This window comes from Balaenoptera ricei, chromosome 16 (genome assembly GCF_028023285.1).
Source record: "Balaenoptera ricei isolate mBalRic1 chromosome 16, mBalRic1.hap2, whole genome shotgun sequence".
NCBI classification, from domain to species: Eukaryota; Metazoa; Chordata; class Mammalia; order Artiodactyla; family Balaenopteridae; genus Balaenoptera; species Balaenoptera ricei.
In genome coordinates, this window is record NC_082654.1 from 27,159,571 (window position 1) to 27,180,459 (window position 20,889).

The 20,889-nt window shown below is 40.4% G+C and overlaps 1 protein-coding gene across 8 annotated transcripts in view; it reads left to right on the top strand.

Annotated features, from left to right (window-relative positions):
* Positions 1-20,889, top strand: part of ARMH3 (armadillo like helical domain containing 3) — a 181,605-nt gene that overhangs the window by 25,284 nt on the left and 135,432 nt on the right. For 7 of the 8 annotated variants that reach the window (XM_059900248.1, XM_059900245.1, XM_059900252.1 and 4 more), the window contains 10 exons: positions 1,759-1,851; positions 2,599-2,673; positions 2,758-2,844; positions 7,406-7,462; positions 9,374-9,417; positions 10,497-10,557; positions 12,531-12,577; positions 13,099-13,174; positions 14,745-14,838; positions 20,504-20,605. In XM_059900248.1, the coding sequence (XP_059756231.1) occupies positions 1,759-1,851; positions 2,599-2,673; positions 2,758-2,844; positions 7,406-7,462; positions 9,374-9,417; positions 10,497-10,557; positions 12,531-12,577; positions 13,099-13,174; positions 14,745-14,838; positions 20,504-20,605 (736 nt within the window). The remainder of the gene's footprint in view (positions 1-1,758; positions 1,852-2,598; positions 2,674-2,757; positions 2,845-7,405; positions 7,463-9,373; positions 9,418-10,496; positions 10,558-12,530; positions 12,578-13,098; positions 13,175-14,744; positions 14,839-20,503; positions 20,606-20,889) is intronic. The other variant, XM_059900250.1, reaches the window with a different exon arrangement.

The window sequence follows — 20,889 nt, forward strand, 5'->3', positions numbered from 1 at the left end:
CTTTTGTCTCCCTCTCTCCAGCCTTACCATCTTTAAATCTGTCATCCACACTGACAGCAGAGTGATGTAACTTGACATTCAAATCTTTCTTGGTTAGAACCCTTCATTAGTTTCCTATCACTAAAAGGATAAAGACCAAACTCCCTCATTAGCCTTATAAAACTTTTGTGATCTTCTTTCTATTTATTTCTCAAATCGCATCTCTCATCACTGTGCCTCACTCTTTATACTTCTATAATAACAAACTGCCTGTATTCCAACTGCATGTCCAGGGCCGTTTCATTCTTCATGTGTCTTTGATCATGCTAATGCCTGTCTAGAATTCCTTTCCTCCTCAAGTTTTAATTAATTCCTACCGATTTTTCAAAATACAGCCTGTCCCTGAGGAGTCCTGGAATAGGTAACTTCTGAGCTAATTTCCTTCCTCCATATATATTACTGTCATAGTAACCATTAAAACTGTTTATTTGTTTTTCTCTCCTATTAGACTAGAAACACCTTGAGAGCAAGGGTCATTGTCTTATTTTTTTCTTAGAAAACACAATATTTAGCATATAGTAGACTCTTACTACATATTTGTTGAATTGAACTGAAGTAGCTTATTTTGAACCTTCACTTGACCTTCCAGCACACTAAATCCTTTTTTTTTTTAAGATTTATTTATTTATTATTTATTTATTTAATTTATTTTTGGCTGCGTCGGGTCTTAGTTGCAGCATACGGGATCTTCGTTGAAGCATGTGGGATTTTTCACTGCGGTGCACGGGCTTCTCTCTAGTTGTGGCCTGCAGGTTTTCTCTCTCTAGTTGTGGCTCGCAGGCTCCAGAGCGCGTGAGCTGTGTAGTTTGTGGCACGTGGGCTCTCTCACTGAGACGTGAGAGCTCAGTAGTTGTGGCGGGCAGGCTTAGTTGCCCCATGGCACGTGGGATATTAGTTCCCTGACCAGGGATCGAACCAGCGTCCCCAATGTAAGGTGGATTCTTTACCACTGGACCACCAGGGAAGTCCCGCTACATCCTAATTCTCCGTTCATTTCCCTCCTTTTTTTAATGTAAAATATTTCTTTTTTTCTTCCTTGTAGTATCTAAAGGTTTCATCTTTTGACTACATTGGATAAAACAGTTGGTTGTTAGTACAAGTGTTAAACTCTAATCACATTGTCTAGTAGAATCGACCAGGATGGATATGAGCTAGCTTTGTTGGATAGTGCATATGGCCAGTGAATAGCTAGTAGTGATATTATCTCTTTGTTGTTTGTTCAGTGTGTCTGCATCAAGTGATATGCTTTCTTTATCAAATAATGAAACATACCTAGTTGTTTAACCATTATTATTAACCTTTAACTTAACCATTTGTTTAATTTATTATTTAAAATTTATTTAATAGAAGTTAATTTTATTTAGTTTATCATTTATTGTTTTTAATTTGTATATTATTTAACTGTTATTAATCTTTTAAAAAATTTCATTCTAATCTGAGGTTTATATGAGGGTGATAGGCTGCAAACATTCATTTACTGGAATAGTAAATTCTTTATTCTTCTTTGTGGTTGTTCTAAAGCATTTTTCCCAAAATAGCTAGACTTAGAAGTCTTCCTTTTTTATGTCTAGTCTTGCAAGGCCTAAGCCTCAGGGAATGATATGGTTGCTTCATTTTATGTTATTCACATTACCCTGCATAACATAACTCAGAGTTTGACAAAGACATGGTAGAGATGTTCTTTGATATGGTTTAATACTTAATGGTTCTCTTTCTCAGAACTTGATGGAGAGTTTGGATTCACTGCTTTGTGCAGAAGGTTCTGAAAGTCTGAAGAGCTTATGTCTGAAACTTCTCCTCTGCTTAGTGACTGTAAGTGACTCATCTATATGTTTCTTTGTCAAGGGTGTAAATTGACAGCAGGGGCAAATTTGAATTCTTGAGCCCAAAGTTAGAAAGGAAAGGAGAAAAAAAAAATCTCTACTGAGCCATTACATCACTCTGTTGTGTTTGTGTAGAAGGAAGTTATTTGTATGGGCTTTCGCTTCCTAGAAGTTGCTCTTTGGAGCAACTGCTGACATTTTTAACCTGTACCAGTCCTGGAGAAGTGCTCTCTTCTGGATTGTCAGATTTTGCCCTTCTCATCAGGTCTCATTTGGAAATAGTTTTTGTGATTCTGAATATTTTTATTTGTTCTGACTTTGATTTTATAGCTGGAAGCTGGCCTGTACCTTCTAGTGGGAGGGAGGGTAGGGTATTATTCATTTACTTCAGGTGGTTTCCTTTCCCTGCCACTGCTTGAAGACTTCTGGATCACAAAGTTCTTCCTGTGCATCTGGGGAATGAAACCCAAGAAACTGTTAAGCAAATGCTTTTGTGAGGGTATGAGAGAAACAATGAGAAGTTCAAAGATTTAGGAAGTTTTAATTTGCTAATTTCTTACCCTTCTAGTGTCTTGTCTATTCAGGCTCGGGTGGCTTTGGGGGTGCTTTAAGATCTGCTAAGTATCTAGTAAAATGTTTTAACATTTCTGTTTCTCTTAGATACTAGTTGAGGAGATATACATGAGATATCAGAGTGTCTTAGTATAGACTTTAAATAGCCTTTTATTATATTCAGGTGACAGATAACATCAGCCAGAACACTATCCTGGAGTATGTAATGATCAACAGCATATTTGAAGCAATTTTACAGGTAGGTCAGTTCCCTTGTCACCTCTTTCTTTTTTGGGTAAACCACCTCCTCAAGCACTCTCACCATTTCTGGTTCTGGTTACAGATACTCTCCCACCCGCCAAGTTGTAGGGAACATGGGTATGATGCTGTAGTCCTCTTGGCTTTGCTGGTGAACTACAGAAAATATGAGGTAAGTGGGTCCCTTAATGGAGAGCTGTTACCTTTCTATAATCTTCCTAAATGTGGCCACTCCTAGAGGATTTTGCTTAATGTAGAAGACATGTTCTTGGTAAATGGTATATAGATTAATTTTGAAAAACCAATTCCAGAAGTCCTGTATTAGATGCCTGGGGTAGAGGATATAGCTGTTTAAAGGAATCCTGTGGTGTAACTTCCAATAAAGTGAGTAAATCTCTCTTAATGTAATAGTTCCCAAACCCAGCTTATCATTAGAATCATCTAGTTATCTTTTTTAAAATATTTATTTATTTATTTATTTATTTGGCTGTGTCAGGTCTTAGTTGCGGCATGCGGGATCTTCGTTGCGGCGTGCAGGCTTCTCTAGTTGCGGTGCACGGGGGCTACTCTTCGTTGCGGTGGCTTCTCTTGCTGCGGAGCATGAGCTCTAGGCGTGCAGGCTTCAGTAGTTGTGGCTTGCGGGCTTCAGTAGTTGTGGCTTGTGGGCTTAGTTGCTCCGCGGCATGTGGGATCTTCCCAGACTAGGGATCGAACTCGTGTCCCCTGCATTGGCAGGCAGGCAGGCAGCCACTGGGCCACCAGAGAAGTCCCTCAGTAGTTACTTTTTAAAAAGAAGACATTTCTGGGCCTTACTCTTTATTTTATTTATTTTTTACTTATTTGTCTGCACTGTGTGGCATGTGGGATCTTAGTTCCCTGACGAGGGATCGAACCCATGCCCCCTGCAGTGGAAGCACGGAGTCTTAACCACTGGACTGCCAGGGAAGTCCCTGGGCCTTACTCTTTACACACCAAATCAGAATCTCTTAGGGGGTGAGACCTAGATAGCTTTTTTTTTTTTTTAAGATCTCCTTTTGAACGTGATTATCAGCCAGGATTGGGAACCACTGACCTAATGCATCTATTTTGAAAGACTGGACTTATATATTGGATTTCTGTAATGCAATCAATCCACTTGTATAAATATCAACTGTTGGTCTGGGGACTCTTTCTGATTTTGATGGGAGTTGAAGACAGAGCCTTATCCATATTAATTCTGGAGTTCTTTTTGCCTCTGAATTAGTCAGGGATAGATTTATAGGTTTTGAGATAAAGAGGAACTTAGAGATTTATACTTGGATTGGTGCATCTACTTGATTTGCCTCAAAAGGTAGAATACACAGAAAAGGAAGGGGGCCACTTAGGGAAGACCAGGGACCTCACTGGGGATTGCTTTGTAGGAATAGGGAGCACTTGGCACTGGGTCCTGGACACTAGGAGTACTTTACTGAACCCAGAAGTCAGGAGCTGCATTGAGGCAACTTGACTTTCTTCATTTAATAAGTAGCAATACTATGAGAAATGGGCCAGCTGGAGGGAATGTTTTCATTTTTGAGCTTCTGGATCTTCACTTAGTGATTTTTGATATGATTACTAGCCAGGTCAAAAGTGATGGGTAACATAAAATATGGAGTTTATTCTTATAAATAGGGATATGAAAGAAAGGCTGGCTGTGAGAAAGGAATACTTAAAGAGGGACTGGAATATGTGGAGCAACGTTAACGTGTTATAAATCCCAGGAGTTGATCGCTTTCATTGTCTTGGAGGAACTGACAAATGGTGTACAGAGCTACTAATAAATAAGTAATTTATCACCAACGCCTGTTTTGCTGGTGATCTGGAGGGGCCGGCATGGTAGCCATTTTGATCTCTGTCATGTGTAATAGCCTCTGGGGCCTTATTACAACAGCAGGAAAAATAGCTGAGGAAAAATGCTGAAGGTAGTTAAAGCGAGTTATGTGTGAAAGGAAAGAGCCATCATCAGTAATGAATATTTTCGGAACATTCTGCTGGATGCAGGCCACTCTGAGGCAATGGCTTGGCTTCTCTAAATGTGAACTGGACCCTGGTTCAGCCCAGTAAGACTTTCTGAAATGTCAGCCTGAAAAATTGGACATGGCCAAGGAACTGGAGAAAATCATATTTCTGGAGTGGGGTATGCATCTCTAGTCTGTCAGAAACCCCAGAAGAATTAATACAGTAGGCGAGGGCAAGCTGGTAGGCATAATTTATCTGGGCTTTGCAGCTTTTGATATAAGTCGCTCACCAGAAACCATTAAGGAAACCTGGTGACCATGGAGCAGGAAGGTTTTTGACAGGAGCATGAGGAATTCCAGATGAACATAGCAAAACCAAAAGCTGGTGAAGTTTTATGCAAAATACGAGAGGGTGTGCTAGGGAGAACAGCGTTCTAGTTACCACCACAATTGATCCCATGACCAGTGGGGTAAGTTGTAACCTTTCCAGAAAGGTGCAGAGAGCACCAGAGAGGCTTGGTGTCCAGCTAAACACAGAGAAGGGAAATTAGGTGTTGGACTTAAGGAATGGAAGTAGTTCTTCCTCACTTCAAATAATACATTCCATTTTAGTAATTTCATCTCAAGAGATAGAGGAGGCCAAAAAAAAAAAAAAAAAAAGTCTAGGGAAGAGCAATTAAATTTGTTAAGTATAGTTTAGATCAAGTAAAGGCTGGACCCTATTAGAGTGATTCTGTGAAGGCTGACTGAGTCTGTAATTCTGTCTTGCTGATGAAAAGTAGATTGCCTTGAGTTTTAAAACATGACCACAACAGGTATATAGTGTTAAGGAAAATCAGTGTCTGATAGAATAGAAATTTTCACAGCATTAAGGTCTTGGCCTTCTGGGTTGGCCAGGTCTTCTGAGATGAAGTGACTCAGCCCCCAACTGCTGCCCTGAACATGATGTTTCCCAGAAATTACAAAATTGTTTATTATGTCCGGTTGTAAGTTTTTCTTTCTCTCTCTCTTTTTTCCCTACAGATCTTCCTTTGACTGTGATAAAAATGTCAAAGGAAAAAAAATATAGCTACCAATAATTGAGCCCTTATCATATGCCAGATACTGTGCTAAGGATTTTACTTGATTTAAGTCTCGTAGCAACCCCAAGGAAGAAAATATTTTTCCCAGTTTTACAGATGAGAAAATTGAGCTTAGGTTTATTAACGCGCCTAACTTGTCACAATTAATAAGTCAAGGATCTAGAACTCAAACCCTTGATTTTAGCCACCTTGCCTTTTCCTCAGCTGTTGCTAATGCATAGGCTGTTCTTGGTAATCAGATGGTCCTTATTATTACTTAAGACAGTCTACTTTTGGGAAGGTAACTAGGACTTTTCAAAAATTATGCCAAGAGACAGTGGCCTGTTCTTTCTACTGTTGTTCTCATTTGATGGCATCTCAAGGTCAGCCTACTGCTGATTTTCAGTTCCAAGGATCCACTTGCTTTGGATGTTGTCTGAAGTCTGTAGCGTCAGCAGGATTTGACTGCTGGTTATAGGAAGAAGTATTGAGAGCCTTCCTCTGTCAGATCAAGTAACGAATGGAGTGAGTTTTACCTCCTTGAATTGTATTGTAGAAAACCTTATAAACATTTGGGCTGTTAAAAAAACAAAGCTTCTCCTTCTGTATTTCCAGTTGGCATTCGAAAGATGCCCTCAGAAACTTGATTAATAAAGTCTGTGGGGCGGGGAGTTAGCCTTTCAGTTGGGTTTCCAAGTTTCTCAGTAATGTTTTCTTGGTTGCTGTAAAAACTGCCCATCTGAGAACTATTGTTTCTAGCTTCCCCTGGGTTAGAATTGGTGCCTGATCTTTAGTAGGTCTTTCCTCACATACTACACAGGGGTTGTTTTCAAGGTGAGCACGTCATTGGTTCTCATCCCACTGGTAGGAGATGGCCCAGTTGCTTAATGAGTTTAAATATATATCTATTTCCATATGCTGCCCAGCTGAGATTGAATCTGGAAAAACTCAAGAAATCTTCCAATATTTTAAGTGATGGGACAATCATTAAATCCCAGTGTCCTGACCAGATTGTAGTTTGGGTAATTACATCTTTTTTTTCAGTTCCCCTGCAGTGTTATTTGGGTATTGGATCTATAAATGGCCTCTCTGGCTGTTAAGCAGCTGCCACTTTCCACCCCCAAGGTGGCTCTGTTTTACGGGTGGGTGAATCAGTCCTTGGATATAGTTTGTGGAATGGTTAGGGAGCCTTTGGGATGAGAGTGTAAGTTAGCAACATATAAATTTGTGCCTTATGGCAAGGGAGCTTTTATGTTCCCCAAAAGACAGCTGTCCCTATGGACTCAGTAAATTATTGGCAGGATAGGACAAAGTGAGTGTTGTGGAGCATTCACTTACTTCTTAGAAACAAATAAGAGGGAAAGATGGGAGAAGTGGCAGACATAGACCTGAGCTGATTCAGTCTAGAGGAAAATGCGGGTAGAATAGAACTGGTGTGTGTGTGTGTGTGTGTGTGTGTGTGTGTGTGTGTGTGTGTGTGTGTATGTATCTGTACATGCTTGGTGAATGCCCATGCACGCTGAGAGATTTACTGGAAATGGAGGAAGTCACCTGGCAAGATAGTTGGGCATAGGTTTTAGGAGCATCACGCTAGAGAGAGCACCTTATGGAAGCATTTTTGTTAACACTTTGTTAAATAGCTAATGGGTTCTTAACTAGGTCACACTCACCTGGAGTCTCTTCTCTTGTTTAATAGTCTGTGAATCCTTATATTGTGAAGCTGTCTATTGTGGATGATGAAGCCACGCTCAATGTGAGTATCTGGATCCTTGTGTATTGTTTTAATTACTTGCCTTTGGTGGCCTTACTTTTAGTAGATATTTAGAACAGAGAGTAGAGAGCTATTGTGTTAATTTCATCTGGCTATAAAGAGGGAATAGGTATTTCTTTTTAGAGCATCAGTGCTACTGTCTTACTGTTTTCTATTTTCTCATCATGGAAGGAAGGTGTGAGGGGATATTTGCTTGCTAATCATGATGAAATGGTCAGTTATATTCCATGTTCTAGTGTGCTGAGGTTGATTATCCTACAGAGTCAAGAAGTTACATTTCCAAGAATAAGAAGATTTAGATGGTATGTCAAATCACCATGATGTACACTTTAAATAGCTTACAATTTTGTGTGTCAATCATACCTCAATAAAGCTGAAATTAAAAAAAAAAAAAGAAGGCTTAGATGACTAAATGTTGTGAGATTTCTTCTTGTAGAACCAGCCAGATTATATTTATAGCCTGCCTTGGTGAAGCTGAAACATGGAGGATGATATATGTCTGCTACATATATCCATGGAGGTTTGGGAAATAACATCTGATCTCTGAATATAGGGAGGAAGAAGATGACCAGGTGTCTCGCTTTATTCTCTTTCCATCTTGCCCTCTTCATTCTTCTAATTTCTCTTATGAAAAAAAAGCACACATGACTCATCCTTGTGGCCTTAATTGATCTTTGTGATACGCTTAGCAGTTTCTAGGGAGAAAGTTGATAAATTACTTTAATATTTATTGGATGCTTCTTCCCATTACACTCCTGTTTTCCTGTGGCCTGAGAGTAGCTTGTCTTCATTTTTAAAAATAAATTTATTTATTTTTGGCTGCATTGGGTCTTCGTTGCTGCTCATGGGCCTTCTCTAGTTGCGGCGAGCGGGGGCTGCTCTTCGTTGTGGTGCGCGGGCTTCTCATTGTGGTGGCTTCTCTTGTTGTGGAGCACGGGCTCTAGGTGTGCAGGCTTCAGTAGTTGTGGCACGCAGACTCAGTAGTTGTGGCTCACGGGCTCTAGAGCACAGGCTCAGTAGTTGTGGCGCATGGGCTTAGTTGCTCCGCGGCATGTGGGATCTTCCCGGACCAGGGCTCAAACCTGTGTCCCCTGCATTGGCAGACGGATTCTTTTTTTTTTTTTAAATCAATGTTGAGGAAGCAATGATATGTTCTTTTTAAATTAATTAATTAATTAATTTTACTTTTGGCTGCGTTGGGTTTTCGTTGCTGCGCCCAGGCTTTCTCTAATTGCGGCGAGCCGGGGCTACTCTTCGTTGCAGTGTGCAGGCTTCTCATTGTGGTGGCTTCTCTTGTTGCGGAGCATGGGCTCTAGGTGCGCGGGCTTCAGTGGTTGTGGCTCGCGGGCTCTAGAGCACAGGCTCAGTAGTTGTGGTGCATGGGCTTTGTTGCTCCACGACATGTGGGATGTTCCTGGACCAGGGCTCGAACCCATGTCCCCCGCATTGGCAGGTGGATTCTTAACCACTGCGCCACCAGGGAAATCCCTGCACCTTCGTTTAACGTGGGACTCATTGTCACTTTTCTTATGGGTTGTTTTAGAGACATTGGAGAGCTTTTTGTTTGAAGATTCTAACTCAGCCTTTTCTTTTGAGGTGAAAATGATCCCAGTGAAATTGTCAGTGGTCTGGACTGGTCTGTTTCATCCCTTGTTACTCTATTTTAATTGTATCTGGAACCATTAAGTAAGATAATTAGATCAGAAAAATCTTTCCAAAGAAGTTCCTTTTGATCCTTTGACAGTGTCTCTCAGAATTCCTGTCCTTGTTGCCTACTTTCAAGTAGAACTTCTTGGGCATGGACCATGGTGCTGTAATTAGTGTTTTCCGTGGTCTAGTCATAGTATCGCCAACAGCCCCTTATTTCACCTGTGCTATCTTTTTTCTCTCTAGGGAATGGGGCTTGTGATTGCTCAAGCTTTATCTGAGTATAACAGGTAAGTCCACCTTTCCAGAAGGGAAGGGTCTAATTTTCGTTTGAATTGGTTGAGAAGGAAACAGGTTTGTTAAGAGTTCTTGGGTGAATGTCTCTTACCTATCCTAGAGGAGTATTCAGAGGTACAGCTGCTGGCAGATGCATTTGCTCTAGCTGGGCTTGATGGCTTTAGCAGCAGTTGTTTTTAACACTGGGGAGAAGTAGCCACCATGTTAGTGTCCATCTTTTGTTTAAGCAACTCTTACATTCAAACAGTCTTATGCAACCTTTGGTATTTTATTGCAGAGAATTTTAACTAGTTTTCCAGCCATAAGCAGGCTCTTCCATTTAGCCCAATGTATCATATAAATACCATTTTCTATGTAAAAAAGGTTGTGAAGCACTGCTTTTTTGTATGCTTAAAAAAAAAAAAGAAAAGAAAGCACTGAATTAGTTCTAGTTTGACAGATACTTCTTTTTCATCAGTAATCAACTGCAGCTTCCTAGAGTCTCTGTCTATTCTGGGGGCTCTTTTCATTGATGCTTGCTTTCCCTCTTGCTGGGGATGGGGAAGGATTTGGTATTCAGTGAATGGAAACCAGAAGTGTATCTAATCCTGGCAAGGACCAGGCAGGATCTTTCTTACTCCTTTCCAGACTTGCCTTATACACAATTGGGTATTGGGATTTCAAATCTGTCCCATCTCCGCAAATAGTTTAGCTCACAGATTTCCCTCCTTTTCCTTCAAAAACAAACAAGATTTTCACTGTTACAGCCTTAATTTTACTGTCACACTTTTCAAGTAATAGTCTGTTTGGGAAATAACTGGATCAGCCATATGTTAGAGCAGTTTCACACTTTTGCAGCTTGCTTTCTAAGACTCTTCCGAAGTAGCTGGGCATTTTGGTACACACTACCTCAAGAGCAGATGGGTGCCTCTTAGCTTGCAGGGGAAACTGCAGTGGCTGGGTTGTCATAACGCTTTTGTTTTTTGGAGTCAGTGAATTCTGCAAGTGAGCTGCCCTGATTACCACTTAGTATGCCAAGGACAAAGACACGTGATAAATAATACTAAAGTTGAATTTAGTTATTTTTGTTCAGGCAGTATAAAGACAAGGAAGAAGAACACCAGGGCGGTTTTTTCTCTGCTTTAACAAATATGGTAAGTCCTACTTGCTTTTTCTCTCCTGCTCAGAAATATATGAGATCTGCAGGGGTAGACAAATTTAGACTCAGAAGTTTATTTTTATTTTTTTTTCTAATATTTATTTATTTGGCTGCCCTGGGTCTTAGTTGCGGCATGCAGGCTCTAGTTTCCTGACCAGGGATTGAACCCGGGCCCCCTGCATTGGGAGCGTGGAGTCTTAATCACTGGACCATCAGGGTTAGAATTTTTTTTTTTTTCAAATTAATCAATTCAATTTTTTAAAGACTACAAAAACAAAACCAAAACAAAAAAAAAGGGTTCATATTAAGCCAGACTTTTGCTTCCTAAGCAGTTGGCTCTGTTTGAGGACTGACGCTATGGAACACAGAATAGGACTTAGATCCAAGTCCAACCCTGAGTGATCCTTGGCTGTTTGCAGTGGCCCCTTCATCTCTTGTAGTTGGTCCTGGAGTCGAGGGATTGGTGCAGTGATCTGAGCCACTCATCTAAAGGCTTAAGGTCTGGGCTGAGAGGTCCATAGTTTAGGAAAGTTATTGGTTCAGAGCAAGGTATCTCAGCCTTAGCACGATAGGCATTTTAGGCCAGATAATCTGGGACTGATTTTTAAGAGATAAATCTAGGAGTCTTGGAACTTAGATTCAGAAAGTCTGTCTTCTTGGGCATTAGTATTCAAGTAATCAGCCCTAGAGCAAGACAGATTTTGAGTTCATTGCAAGAAACAGCAGTCCCCCCATCTTGTCCTCCAAAAGGCAATTTTCCCCCACAATATCTATGCCTTCTTCATTCTCAGAGCCTACTGTCAAGGAAAGGACTTGGTAAACTCTTTAACTCTGAAGCACAAATGGATAATCCCTCAGATGTCAGATGAGTGCTGTATTGGTGTTTGATTAGATGAATTAGATATAATTATATTGCTCCCAGGGACCTTTGCCTTCTAGCCAAGAAGAAAAAGTTTTGTACCAAATAAATGAAGCTCCAGCTGCATGGTTTTGGGCATCAATAAGTAGGTGGAGGGGCTTCCCTGGTGGCGCAGTGGTTCAGAGTCTGCCTGCCAATGCAGGGGACGCGGGTTCGAGCCCTGGTCTGGGAGGATCCCACGTGCCGCGGAGCAACTAGGCCCGTGAGCCACAATTACTGAGCCTGCGCGTCTGGAGCCTGTGCTCCGCAACAAGAGAGGCCGCGATAGTGAGAGGCCCGCGCACCGCGATGAGGAGTGGCCCCCACTTGCCACAGCTAGAGAGGGCCCTCGCACAGAAGCGAAGACCCAACACAGCCATAAATGAAATTAAAAAAAAAAAAAAAAAATATATATATATATATATATATAATTTAAAAAAATAAATAAATACATAAGTAGGTGGAAAAGGTATTCTTAGATCGATGGGCATCTATCTCAGTGCCTCTGATATCACACATATTGGAGGCAATCTACTCCATTTACTTATTCAGCTGCCCTAGCTAGGACACAAACAAAAGGTTTTATGATGTAAAATATGGACAGTAGGTTTCATTTAGACAGTTCTGGTCTGAAACCCAGATATTCCCCCAAAGATGGCTCTGTGTTGGATGAACAGCCTGCTTTCTTTGTTCTTTGTGAGTTAGTTCCTGACTTCAAATAAGCAAATTCAAGGACAGATGCAAAGTGATGAGGATGTTTAGGTTGCCATTTACTTGTTGTCTGTGGTTACTAAACTTACGCATTAAAAAGGAGAGCTGGCCAAAAGTACTGGGATTGTTTTTCTGTTTTTTAAAATCCCTTTAAGTAAAGACAAGTTAGGGGAGCTCTCATTGTTTCATTTATTACTTATGATTCTTTTAAGATCTTCAAAGTGAGCTGGTTTTGTTGTGTGTAACTGGTGGGCCAGGGTTCCAAGCAGCTTGTTTTTTGACTGATTAAAGGCTTATAGGTACAGAGCACCTCTCACATTTCCCTGCTATAACTCTGCAATTCCTGTTTTCTTCCACAGGTGGGCAGCATGTTCATAGCAGATGCCCATGAGAAAATCTCAGTGCAGTAAGTGCCTGATGTTCTTGTGCGGTGACTTGAACATTAGTGTGGGCTCTCTCACTGGATATGAAAGTGTGAAACGTTACCTCTGCTAATCTTTTACAGATTCAAACTTTTTTGGTGATTTATCAACTGTTTCTTGAGTTTTAAACAATAATGGAACCTTAGAAAACTCTGCTTCAGTCACATGTATTGAGCCCCAAGAAGCTGAAAAACTGTTCCCAGCTGTCTCTGGAATGAAATGAAAGAGGGCTTGGTGTCTGAGCCAGTTAAGGACTTAACTGGATTGGGGTGGAAAAGCGAGAGGGGGAAATAGTCAATGAAGTAGATAAGAACTAGTTCTAAGGAATTAAAGTTAAAGCTCTGACTGTATACCCTTTACATAAGCCCCAAAAGGAAATAAAGGGAGCATTAGAAACTCAAAGGGATTTATAATGAGGAGCTGGAGTGAAATCTTATCTTGAGGGTTATACTCTTTTAACTTCTTCATTGTAAGAGACTCTCCAATTTGTTCTCTTTTTCTTTAGAACCAATGAGGCCATCCTTCTGGCACTTTACGAAGCTGTTCATTTAAATCGCAACTTTATCACAGTGTTAGCCCAGGTTGGTTATGTTAAAAACTTCAGTTCTTTTTCTCCCTGAATTTCATACACATTCACTCCATTGAAAAGCCTGTCTGGCTGTGCCGTGTAAACCCTACTTTGCATTGGTGAGTGGTAGTTACAAAGAGTTGCATCAGTTGCCTTTGCTTCATGCTCTCCTCAAATATGTATGTTTCCATCTGGTGCTGAAATGGATCTGATAACATGCAAAGTTAATGGTCTTGACCAGTTTACTGATTCTGCTAACCAAATGAGTTGAGATTACTTCATTTTGCTCACTGGAAATCCCCTGGTATTATCTGCCCATATGGATTTTTATAACAGGCTTTCTGCTTTCTAAACCTCTGTGGAATTACAACCGGAGATAAAATAGGCCACGTCACTTATCTTATTATCTTACCCATGTCCAAAGAAGAAGAGTACAAAATATCTTGTGCAGCGTAAGGTTTGTTAACCAAAAAAAAAAAAAAAAAGTCTACAAATATTGAAAGCAGAAAGTCATAGAATCCTGAGTGCTGGATCACTTGCCTAAGGGATAGCCTCGGTAGTTGGTGCAGAAGGGAACTTAAACAGACTGAAAACTTGAGTGATGCTCATGAAAGCTGTCTTAAAAAATTGATAAAGTGTTTTTATTTTAAAGCCAGACTGTTTAAAATATGTATGACGGTTTCTTTTAAAGGAAAGTTTGCTTATGCTTTTTTCTCAAAGGGCAGATGTGTATGGGATCCACTGAGTTTCAACAACAAAAAAAATAAGGTCAAAAAGCAGTGTGCTGGTTTGAGTGTCTGGCTAAGAGGGACTTATCGGTTTTCACGACTGATAACATGAGACTTTATCCACTATTCTCAGGGTCTTCCTTGTCTGCTCTTTGAATTCTGTAACTGATTTTAAAGGAAGAAGTGAGATGGGTAAAATCTGGTAAAGCTGTTGGGGAAGAGAAGGGAGTAGCCACTACTCAGCCCAATTTTCAAGAGCTGATGTGGCAGGGATGGCTAAGGAAGGTAAGGGAAAGAGGAGTCATCTGTTTTGGTCCCCATTGGATGTCTCGCCCATGTCTCTGCCTCCCAGTCCCACACGCTCTTGTTTGTTGTGGAATGGGAAGGCTGCCCTCTGCATAGCTCTTTTTATAGTACCTGTTATCTCCTTGGCTCACCTGCATTTATTAGTCAACTTTGTGGTCATTAGAACAGTCTGTAGATATGTTTTAGGTTGATCTGATAAGAGTAGTCCCTTCTCAGATAGGTTCAAATAGGACAGCAAGTGCCCTTTTGTGTGTGTGTGTGGAATAATTCTGTGTATTTGTTTATCCCAGTTTTTTATTCATATGGTTCTGCAGAAAAACTTCTGTAATAGGAACTTAGTTGCTTAAAGAAAACTAGCCTGCAGAGCTTCTCATTAGAGTTTAGCAAGCATCAACGGTAATCAGGTACTCATAGGAACTAAATGTAGAAGCAGTCCCTCCTCAGTGAGCTTTCTGTCTAATTATGAGGCCAGGAGTACTAGAAAGGATAAGCAGAGGATACCCAGAACTGGATTTTCTCTTTCTTACCCTTATCTGTGCTCTCGTTCAGAGTCATCCAGAAATGGGCTTGGTGACAACCCCTGTCAGCCCTGCTCCAGCAACCCCAGCCACACCGCTGGGGACCACGCCGCCCTCCTCTGATGGTAAGCCCACCATCTCCTTTGTTTTCTTGACGAATATGATCTTGAATCTTTAGGGGTGAGCATAGTTCTTTTGGATTTTTTTGTTTGTTTTTTTTTTAACAAAAAGCACAATTGTTAATTCTTTTGCTTAAGAAATTATCTGAAGAACTGTCCTTCAGGATTCATGAAGCTCCAAAGAAAAGTCTGGAAAAGAGAGTCAAGTGCTTTTTTCTGTAAAGAAGCTACATAACTCCAGCTTGTCCTCCTCAGGGAATGGTTGTAGAGTCATGGAATGCTAGATTTAAAAGGGACCTCAGAGGTCAGTGATGTCTGTCCTGCCAAACTCTCAGGGTACTTGTGAGGCTCAGATGAGATGTTTTATGAATATCTCACTGAAATAAATGTAAAATAGTAATATTATCTCTTGTTATCATTTGACAAATGAGGGAATTGAGGCCAGAGAAATAAGAGCTTTGCCTAAGGTTAGTGAGAGTTGAGACTAAAAACCACAACATGGATCAGGGCTGGGACCATGCCTGTTTTGTTTACCACTGATTGCCCAGCATAGTGCCCGGCATGGTCACTGCTTAGTAAATATTTGTTGAATAAATGGATGAGAAAGTGAACCTGGGATTTGCTCACTGTTATGTGTCTGCCAGGCACGCCCAGTTAAAAAATGACAAGTGCATAATAATTGGGAGTTTGCTGGGTATTTAAGACTTCCCTCCCTAAAAAAATAACGAAAAAATCTCCACTTACCACTGGCACTGAAGAAAAGGGTAACAGAAAAGAAATGAATTTTGCCTGATAAACTTTGTGTCAGCCTGAATTGGTTCTATTGTCAGCTGAGTGTGTTTGATGGAATAACTTAACCTAAAAATAATCTTCATTAATACTTGATGTTTTGCTTCAAATGTTGACCTCATTTGGGGTAAAGAAGTACAGGAAATCTGACTTTGATCCTTTCTTTGTGCCTCCCTCCTGTCTGTATGTGACATGGATGTCTTTGATCTCCTTTTTCTCCTTCAAAGTTTCATATAACACCTGTGGCATTAGCATTTCAAGGTAGTACAAGCATTATTGGTACAAAAGCATGACTGGGAGGTGCCACTGATATTCAAGTCTATGGTAGCAAATTGGATCTGTTTAGAATTGAAAGTCAAATTCCAAAATACAGGTTTCTCCTGCTGTCTGAAAGTAGAGCTCTCATATGAAACCTTCTGTAAGCCGAAATGGCGTAAAGCAAAGAAGCAATTACCTGAGGACACATCTTGCTAACAGGTTTACAAAGGAAATCTAGATAAAGCACAGACGCTCACAGACACAGTTTAAAGCTGTGGTGGCTTGATACCTAGATGCTGCGTGTAGCTCCTGGGGAAGGAATTTGGTGGTGCCACTCTCAACTGCCTGGGATGCTCGCTGCCTCTGTTACAACTTGCTGCAAAACAAATGCTGAACACGATTTTCATTTTTTGCCTTCTTTCTTTCTTTCTCCCCCCCCACCCCGCCCCCAACTCTTGTCTCTTGTTACATTCATTTCTAGTTGTTAGTAGGTGGTAGGATTTTTTTTTCTACTTTTCATTGCCTAAATGTGAGAAAAAAAGAATGGAACATGTATACTTTCTTTAAATTTTTTTTCAGTTTTATTGAGGTGATTTGATATGCATATACATTGTGAGAGAATTCCTCCCATCTATTTAATTAACACATCCATTACCTCACATATTTATCTTTTATTTTTATTTATTTATTTATTTATTTATTTAAAACTCATTTGCGTTTTTTTGTTTTATTTATTTATTTATTTTTCGCTGTGTTGGGTCTTCGTTTCTGTGTGAGGGCTTTCTCTAGTTGCGGCAAGCGGGGGCCACTCTTCATCGCGGTGCGCGGGCCTCTCACTATCGCGGCCTCTCTTGTTGCGGAGCACAGGCTCCAGACGCGCAGGCTCAGTAATTGTGGCTCACGGGCCTAGTTGCTCTGCGGCATGTGGGATCTTCCCAGACCAGGGCTCAAACCCGTGTCCCCTGCATTAGCAGGCAGATTCTCAACCACTGCGCCACCAGGGAAGCCCTCTTTTTATTTTTATTTTTTGGAGGAGGTGAGAACATTTAAGTTCGACTCTCTTAGCAGACTTCAAATACAACATGGTGTTATCAACATAGTCCCCATATTTTACATTAGATCTTCAGACTTTATTAATCTTACAACTGAAATTTTGTACCCTTTTACCAACCTCTTTATATTTCCCCCACCCCTAGCCCCTGGCAACCACTATTCTACTCTCTGCTTCTATAAGTTTGACTATTTTTTTTTAGATTCCACATGTAAGTGATGCAGTACAGTATTTGTCTTTCTCTGTCTGACTTATTTCACTAAGCGTAATATTCTCTAGTCCATCCATGTTGCTGCAAATGGCAGAATTTCCTTCTTCCTTGTGACTGAATAATATTCCCTTGTATATGTATGTACGATATCTTCTTTATCCATTTATCTGTAGATGAACACTTAAGCTGTTTCCATACCTTGGCTACTGTGAATAATGCTGTAATGAACACGGGAGTGAAAATATCTCTTTGATATCCTGTTTTCATTTCTTTTGTATATATACCTAGAAGTGGGATTGCTGGATCATATGGTAGTTCTGTTTTTAATTTTTTGAGGAACCTTCATACAGTTGTCCTTAGTGGTTACACCGATTTACCTTCCCATCAACAGTGCACAAGGGTTCGTTTTTTTCCACATCCTCACCAATACTTGTTATCACTTGTCTTTTTTTTTTTTTTTTGGCCATGTGGCTGGTGGGATCTCAGTTCCCCCACCAGAGATTGAACCTGGGCCTTCTGCAGTGGAAGCGCAGAGTCCTCACTGCTGGACCGCCAGGGCATTCCCTCACTTGTCTTTTTTTTTTTTTAATTTAATTAATTAATTAAAAAATTGTAGTATAGTTGATTTACAATATTACGTAAGTTTCAGGTATACAACATAGTGGTTCACAATTCTTAAACATTATACTCCATTTATAGTTATTATAAAATGTAGGCTATAATCCCTGTGATATATCCTTGTAGCTTATTTAGTTTATATAGTAGTATGTACCTCTTAATTCCTCACCCCTATTCTGCCCCTCCCCACTTCGCCTTTTTTCTTTCTTTCTTTTTTTTTTTATAAATTTATTTATTTATTTATTTTTGGCTGCGTTGGGTCTTCGCTGCTGCCCGCGGGCTTTCTGTAGTTGCGGTGAGTGGGGGCTACTCTTCGTTGTGGTGTGCAGGCTTCTCATTGCGGTGGCTTCTCTTGTTGCGGAGCACGGGTTCTAGGCACGTGGACTTCAGCAGCTGTGGCTTGTGGGCTTAGTTGCTCCGCGGCATGTGGGATCTTCCCGGACCAGGGCTCGAACCCATGTCCCCTGCATTGGCAGGCAGATTCTTAACTACTGCACCACCAGGGAAGTCCCGCCTTTTTTCTAAAAAGTGGAAATTCTCTTTGGATTTCTTTCCATTAGCGAAAACAGATACTAATGTAGGTTTTTCGTAAAGGCGAAGTGGCTTATGTAAAAATGAGCTTTCGAAAAGCGGGGCACACCTGTATCTTAATGAGAAGGAACATGTAGCAGGATTGCCTACTTGTCTCTGCTTATTCAGGTCACCAAGTATTCCAACGGAAATACTGATCTTTCTCTTTAACGATGAAGCCTGCCTGGTTACCATGGATATCAAAAGGCGTGTGTGTAGGTGCGTGCGTGTGTGTGTGTGTGTGTGTGTGTGTGTGTGTATCAGAGTTCCATGCAATGTTGGGGTTTGGATGCTTCAGAGGACTGCCTTTCAAACTGTTCATTGGGAACACTTCCACCCACACACTTGATTATGCAATGGCAGGATTTGTGCTTACTTACCTACAACCAGTGAGCTTTTATTTTTTCTAGTGGGAAGATTGGAGTCAGCCCACTTTCAAATGACTGTCTCCCTTGACAAAGGCTGCTGGGAAGAATTATGAAGCCAAAGATCAAGGAATAAACTCTTCCTTAGGAAGGAGATTTTAATTTGTGAGGGATTTTATTCTATCTCTTCTATTTTGTTCTTTTTCTTCTCTCCTAACTCATTTCCTTTCTGTACAAGTCCTAAGAATAAGTATTATAACCCTGTTTTCAAGTTTTGGTTTTTAATTGGTTTTTAATATAGCTGGTGCTCAGTAGCCTAGTTATATTTAAAGGTATGTCACTGGAGCCATTATTTTTTAAAAGCCAGCAGTTTAGCTGTAACATTTGTTCTCAGTTCAGACTTGACATTTGACAGCTCAGCCTTGGCGTGAGAGGACTTTCTGGTAAACTAAAAATACATATACTTCTATATTTCTACATATTATATAAGGCAGTTTTTTAGTTATTGCTGTGTTCGAGTGGGGAAAAAAGTCCCACTAACCAGTTAGATGCCTCTTTGTATTGGACAAAGGAATGATTTTGGGCTCTGAGCTTCAGAGTAGGCTGTAGATTGAAATGACAGTCTCAGGTCATTAACCCATAACATGAATTAAGACCTTTTAGTATTTCAATAAAAATATATTTGTCTTTTATTAGTTCTTGGGGGCTGAACTGTGGGAAAACAGCCAAGGGTTAGGCATGCTAATTTCTCATAAGGCTTTTTGCTGTGCTTGCTATGTATTATGGATCCATAATATGCAAATGTTTTCCATTGTTAATAAATGTTCTCTGCATACATCGTAATAACTCCAGAGGGATTCATTATGGTTATGAATACATATTATGAATAATATCCCAAACTCAGCTGAGTCTTCTTAGGTGAAAATATAACAGAAAGCTATAGATTCTCTAGTTTGTCTGGGCTATCATGAGCTTCCTTTTGCTTATATATTATGTCTTAGACAGTGTAAAAGTACTTAACAAGATGTCTGAGTCTCGTGTAAAGTATTAGAAACTTGAGAAATCTATATTAGGGCTGTCCTTTGTGGGTCAGCCCTAGTCTGGTCCCTTACTGTTCATTGGGACTGTGACACAGAATGTGAGCAGGGGTAGTTTCTCTTGGAAACATCAGGCAACTAGTTATATAAAACTCTGTCCCAATCAGTAATGTCCACCTATCTTTAGTCTGGTATTCCTTTTCAGGTTCCCTTTCAGGTGGGGAAGGGATTAAAAAATAGTATTTGAATGTAGTTCTGCCTTAACTTTTTTTCCTTTCCATCTTGGGTATTTCCAGCCTAAAGCCTTATTCTCAAAATTGAGCAAGATTTCTCCATATTAGGAATGAATTGTCATTTATTTTAAGCGGTAGACTCATCAAAGCAAAGCTCATTTATATTCAGTACAGCTCCTTCACTTAGGTACAAATTAAAGTGCTTTTAAGAAGGGCCTTGAACCCTTTTGGATTACTTGGGGTTAGAAAGTGGGATCAAAATACCCTTCTTAGGATGTTGGGAGAAAAGCACTGTTCTGGAGACTGGCATTCTTAGGTAGGAGAGAAGGACATTGGGCTTAATCTTGGGGGTAGGAAGGGCTGTAGAGGCCTAGGAAGACTAGATAAAGGTTTTATGATAAGCACTCGGTCTTTCCTCTGTTGTGTAAAAAGATTATTTCGTGATTTCCTTGCCTGCTGGCAAGTTGGCTGTCTGTATAGGTAGAAGTATTAGATGGAATATGTTATAGGCTAAATGCATTTCATCTGTTTTATTCCAGTTATAAGTTCTGTGGAACTCCCACTGGATGCAGATGTACAGACCAGTAATCTACTGATAACCTTCTTAAAGTATAGCTCGATTGTCATGCAGGACACCAAAGGTAAGGCATGCTACTTTGGGGGCTCAGGAAGCAGGAGGTGGCAGGTAGCTGCTTAGCTAGAGCAAGGAGCGGCATTAATACTTTGAAGCTTTGACAAGATGAACCATTGGGACCTCCTGTGCAAGGTGATGGTCCTGATTACTGGCAAACAGTGATTTCTTATTGCCAGATGCCAATTAGATGGTGTTGGGAAAACCTGGAGCTGGAGGAGGAGTGCTCCAAAGTAGAACAGGAAAAAAATTGATCTCTACAAAAACTAGCAAGTCTTCTTAGCAGATTTTGAT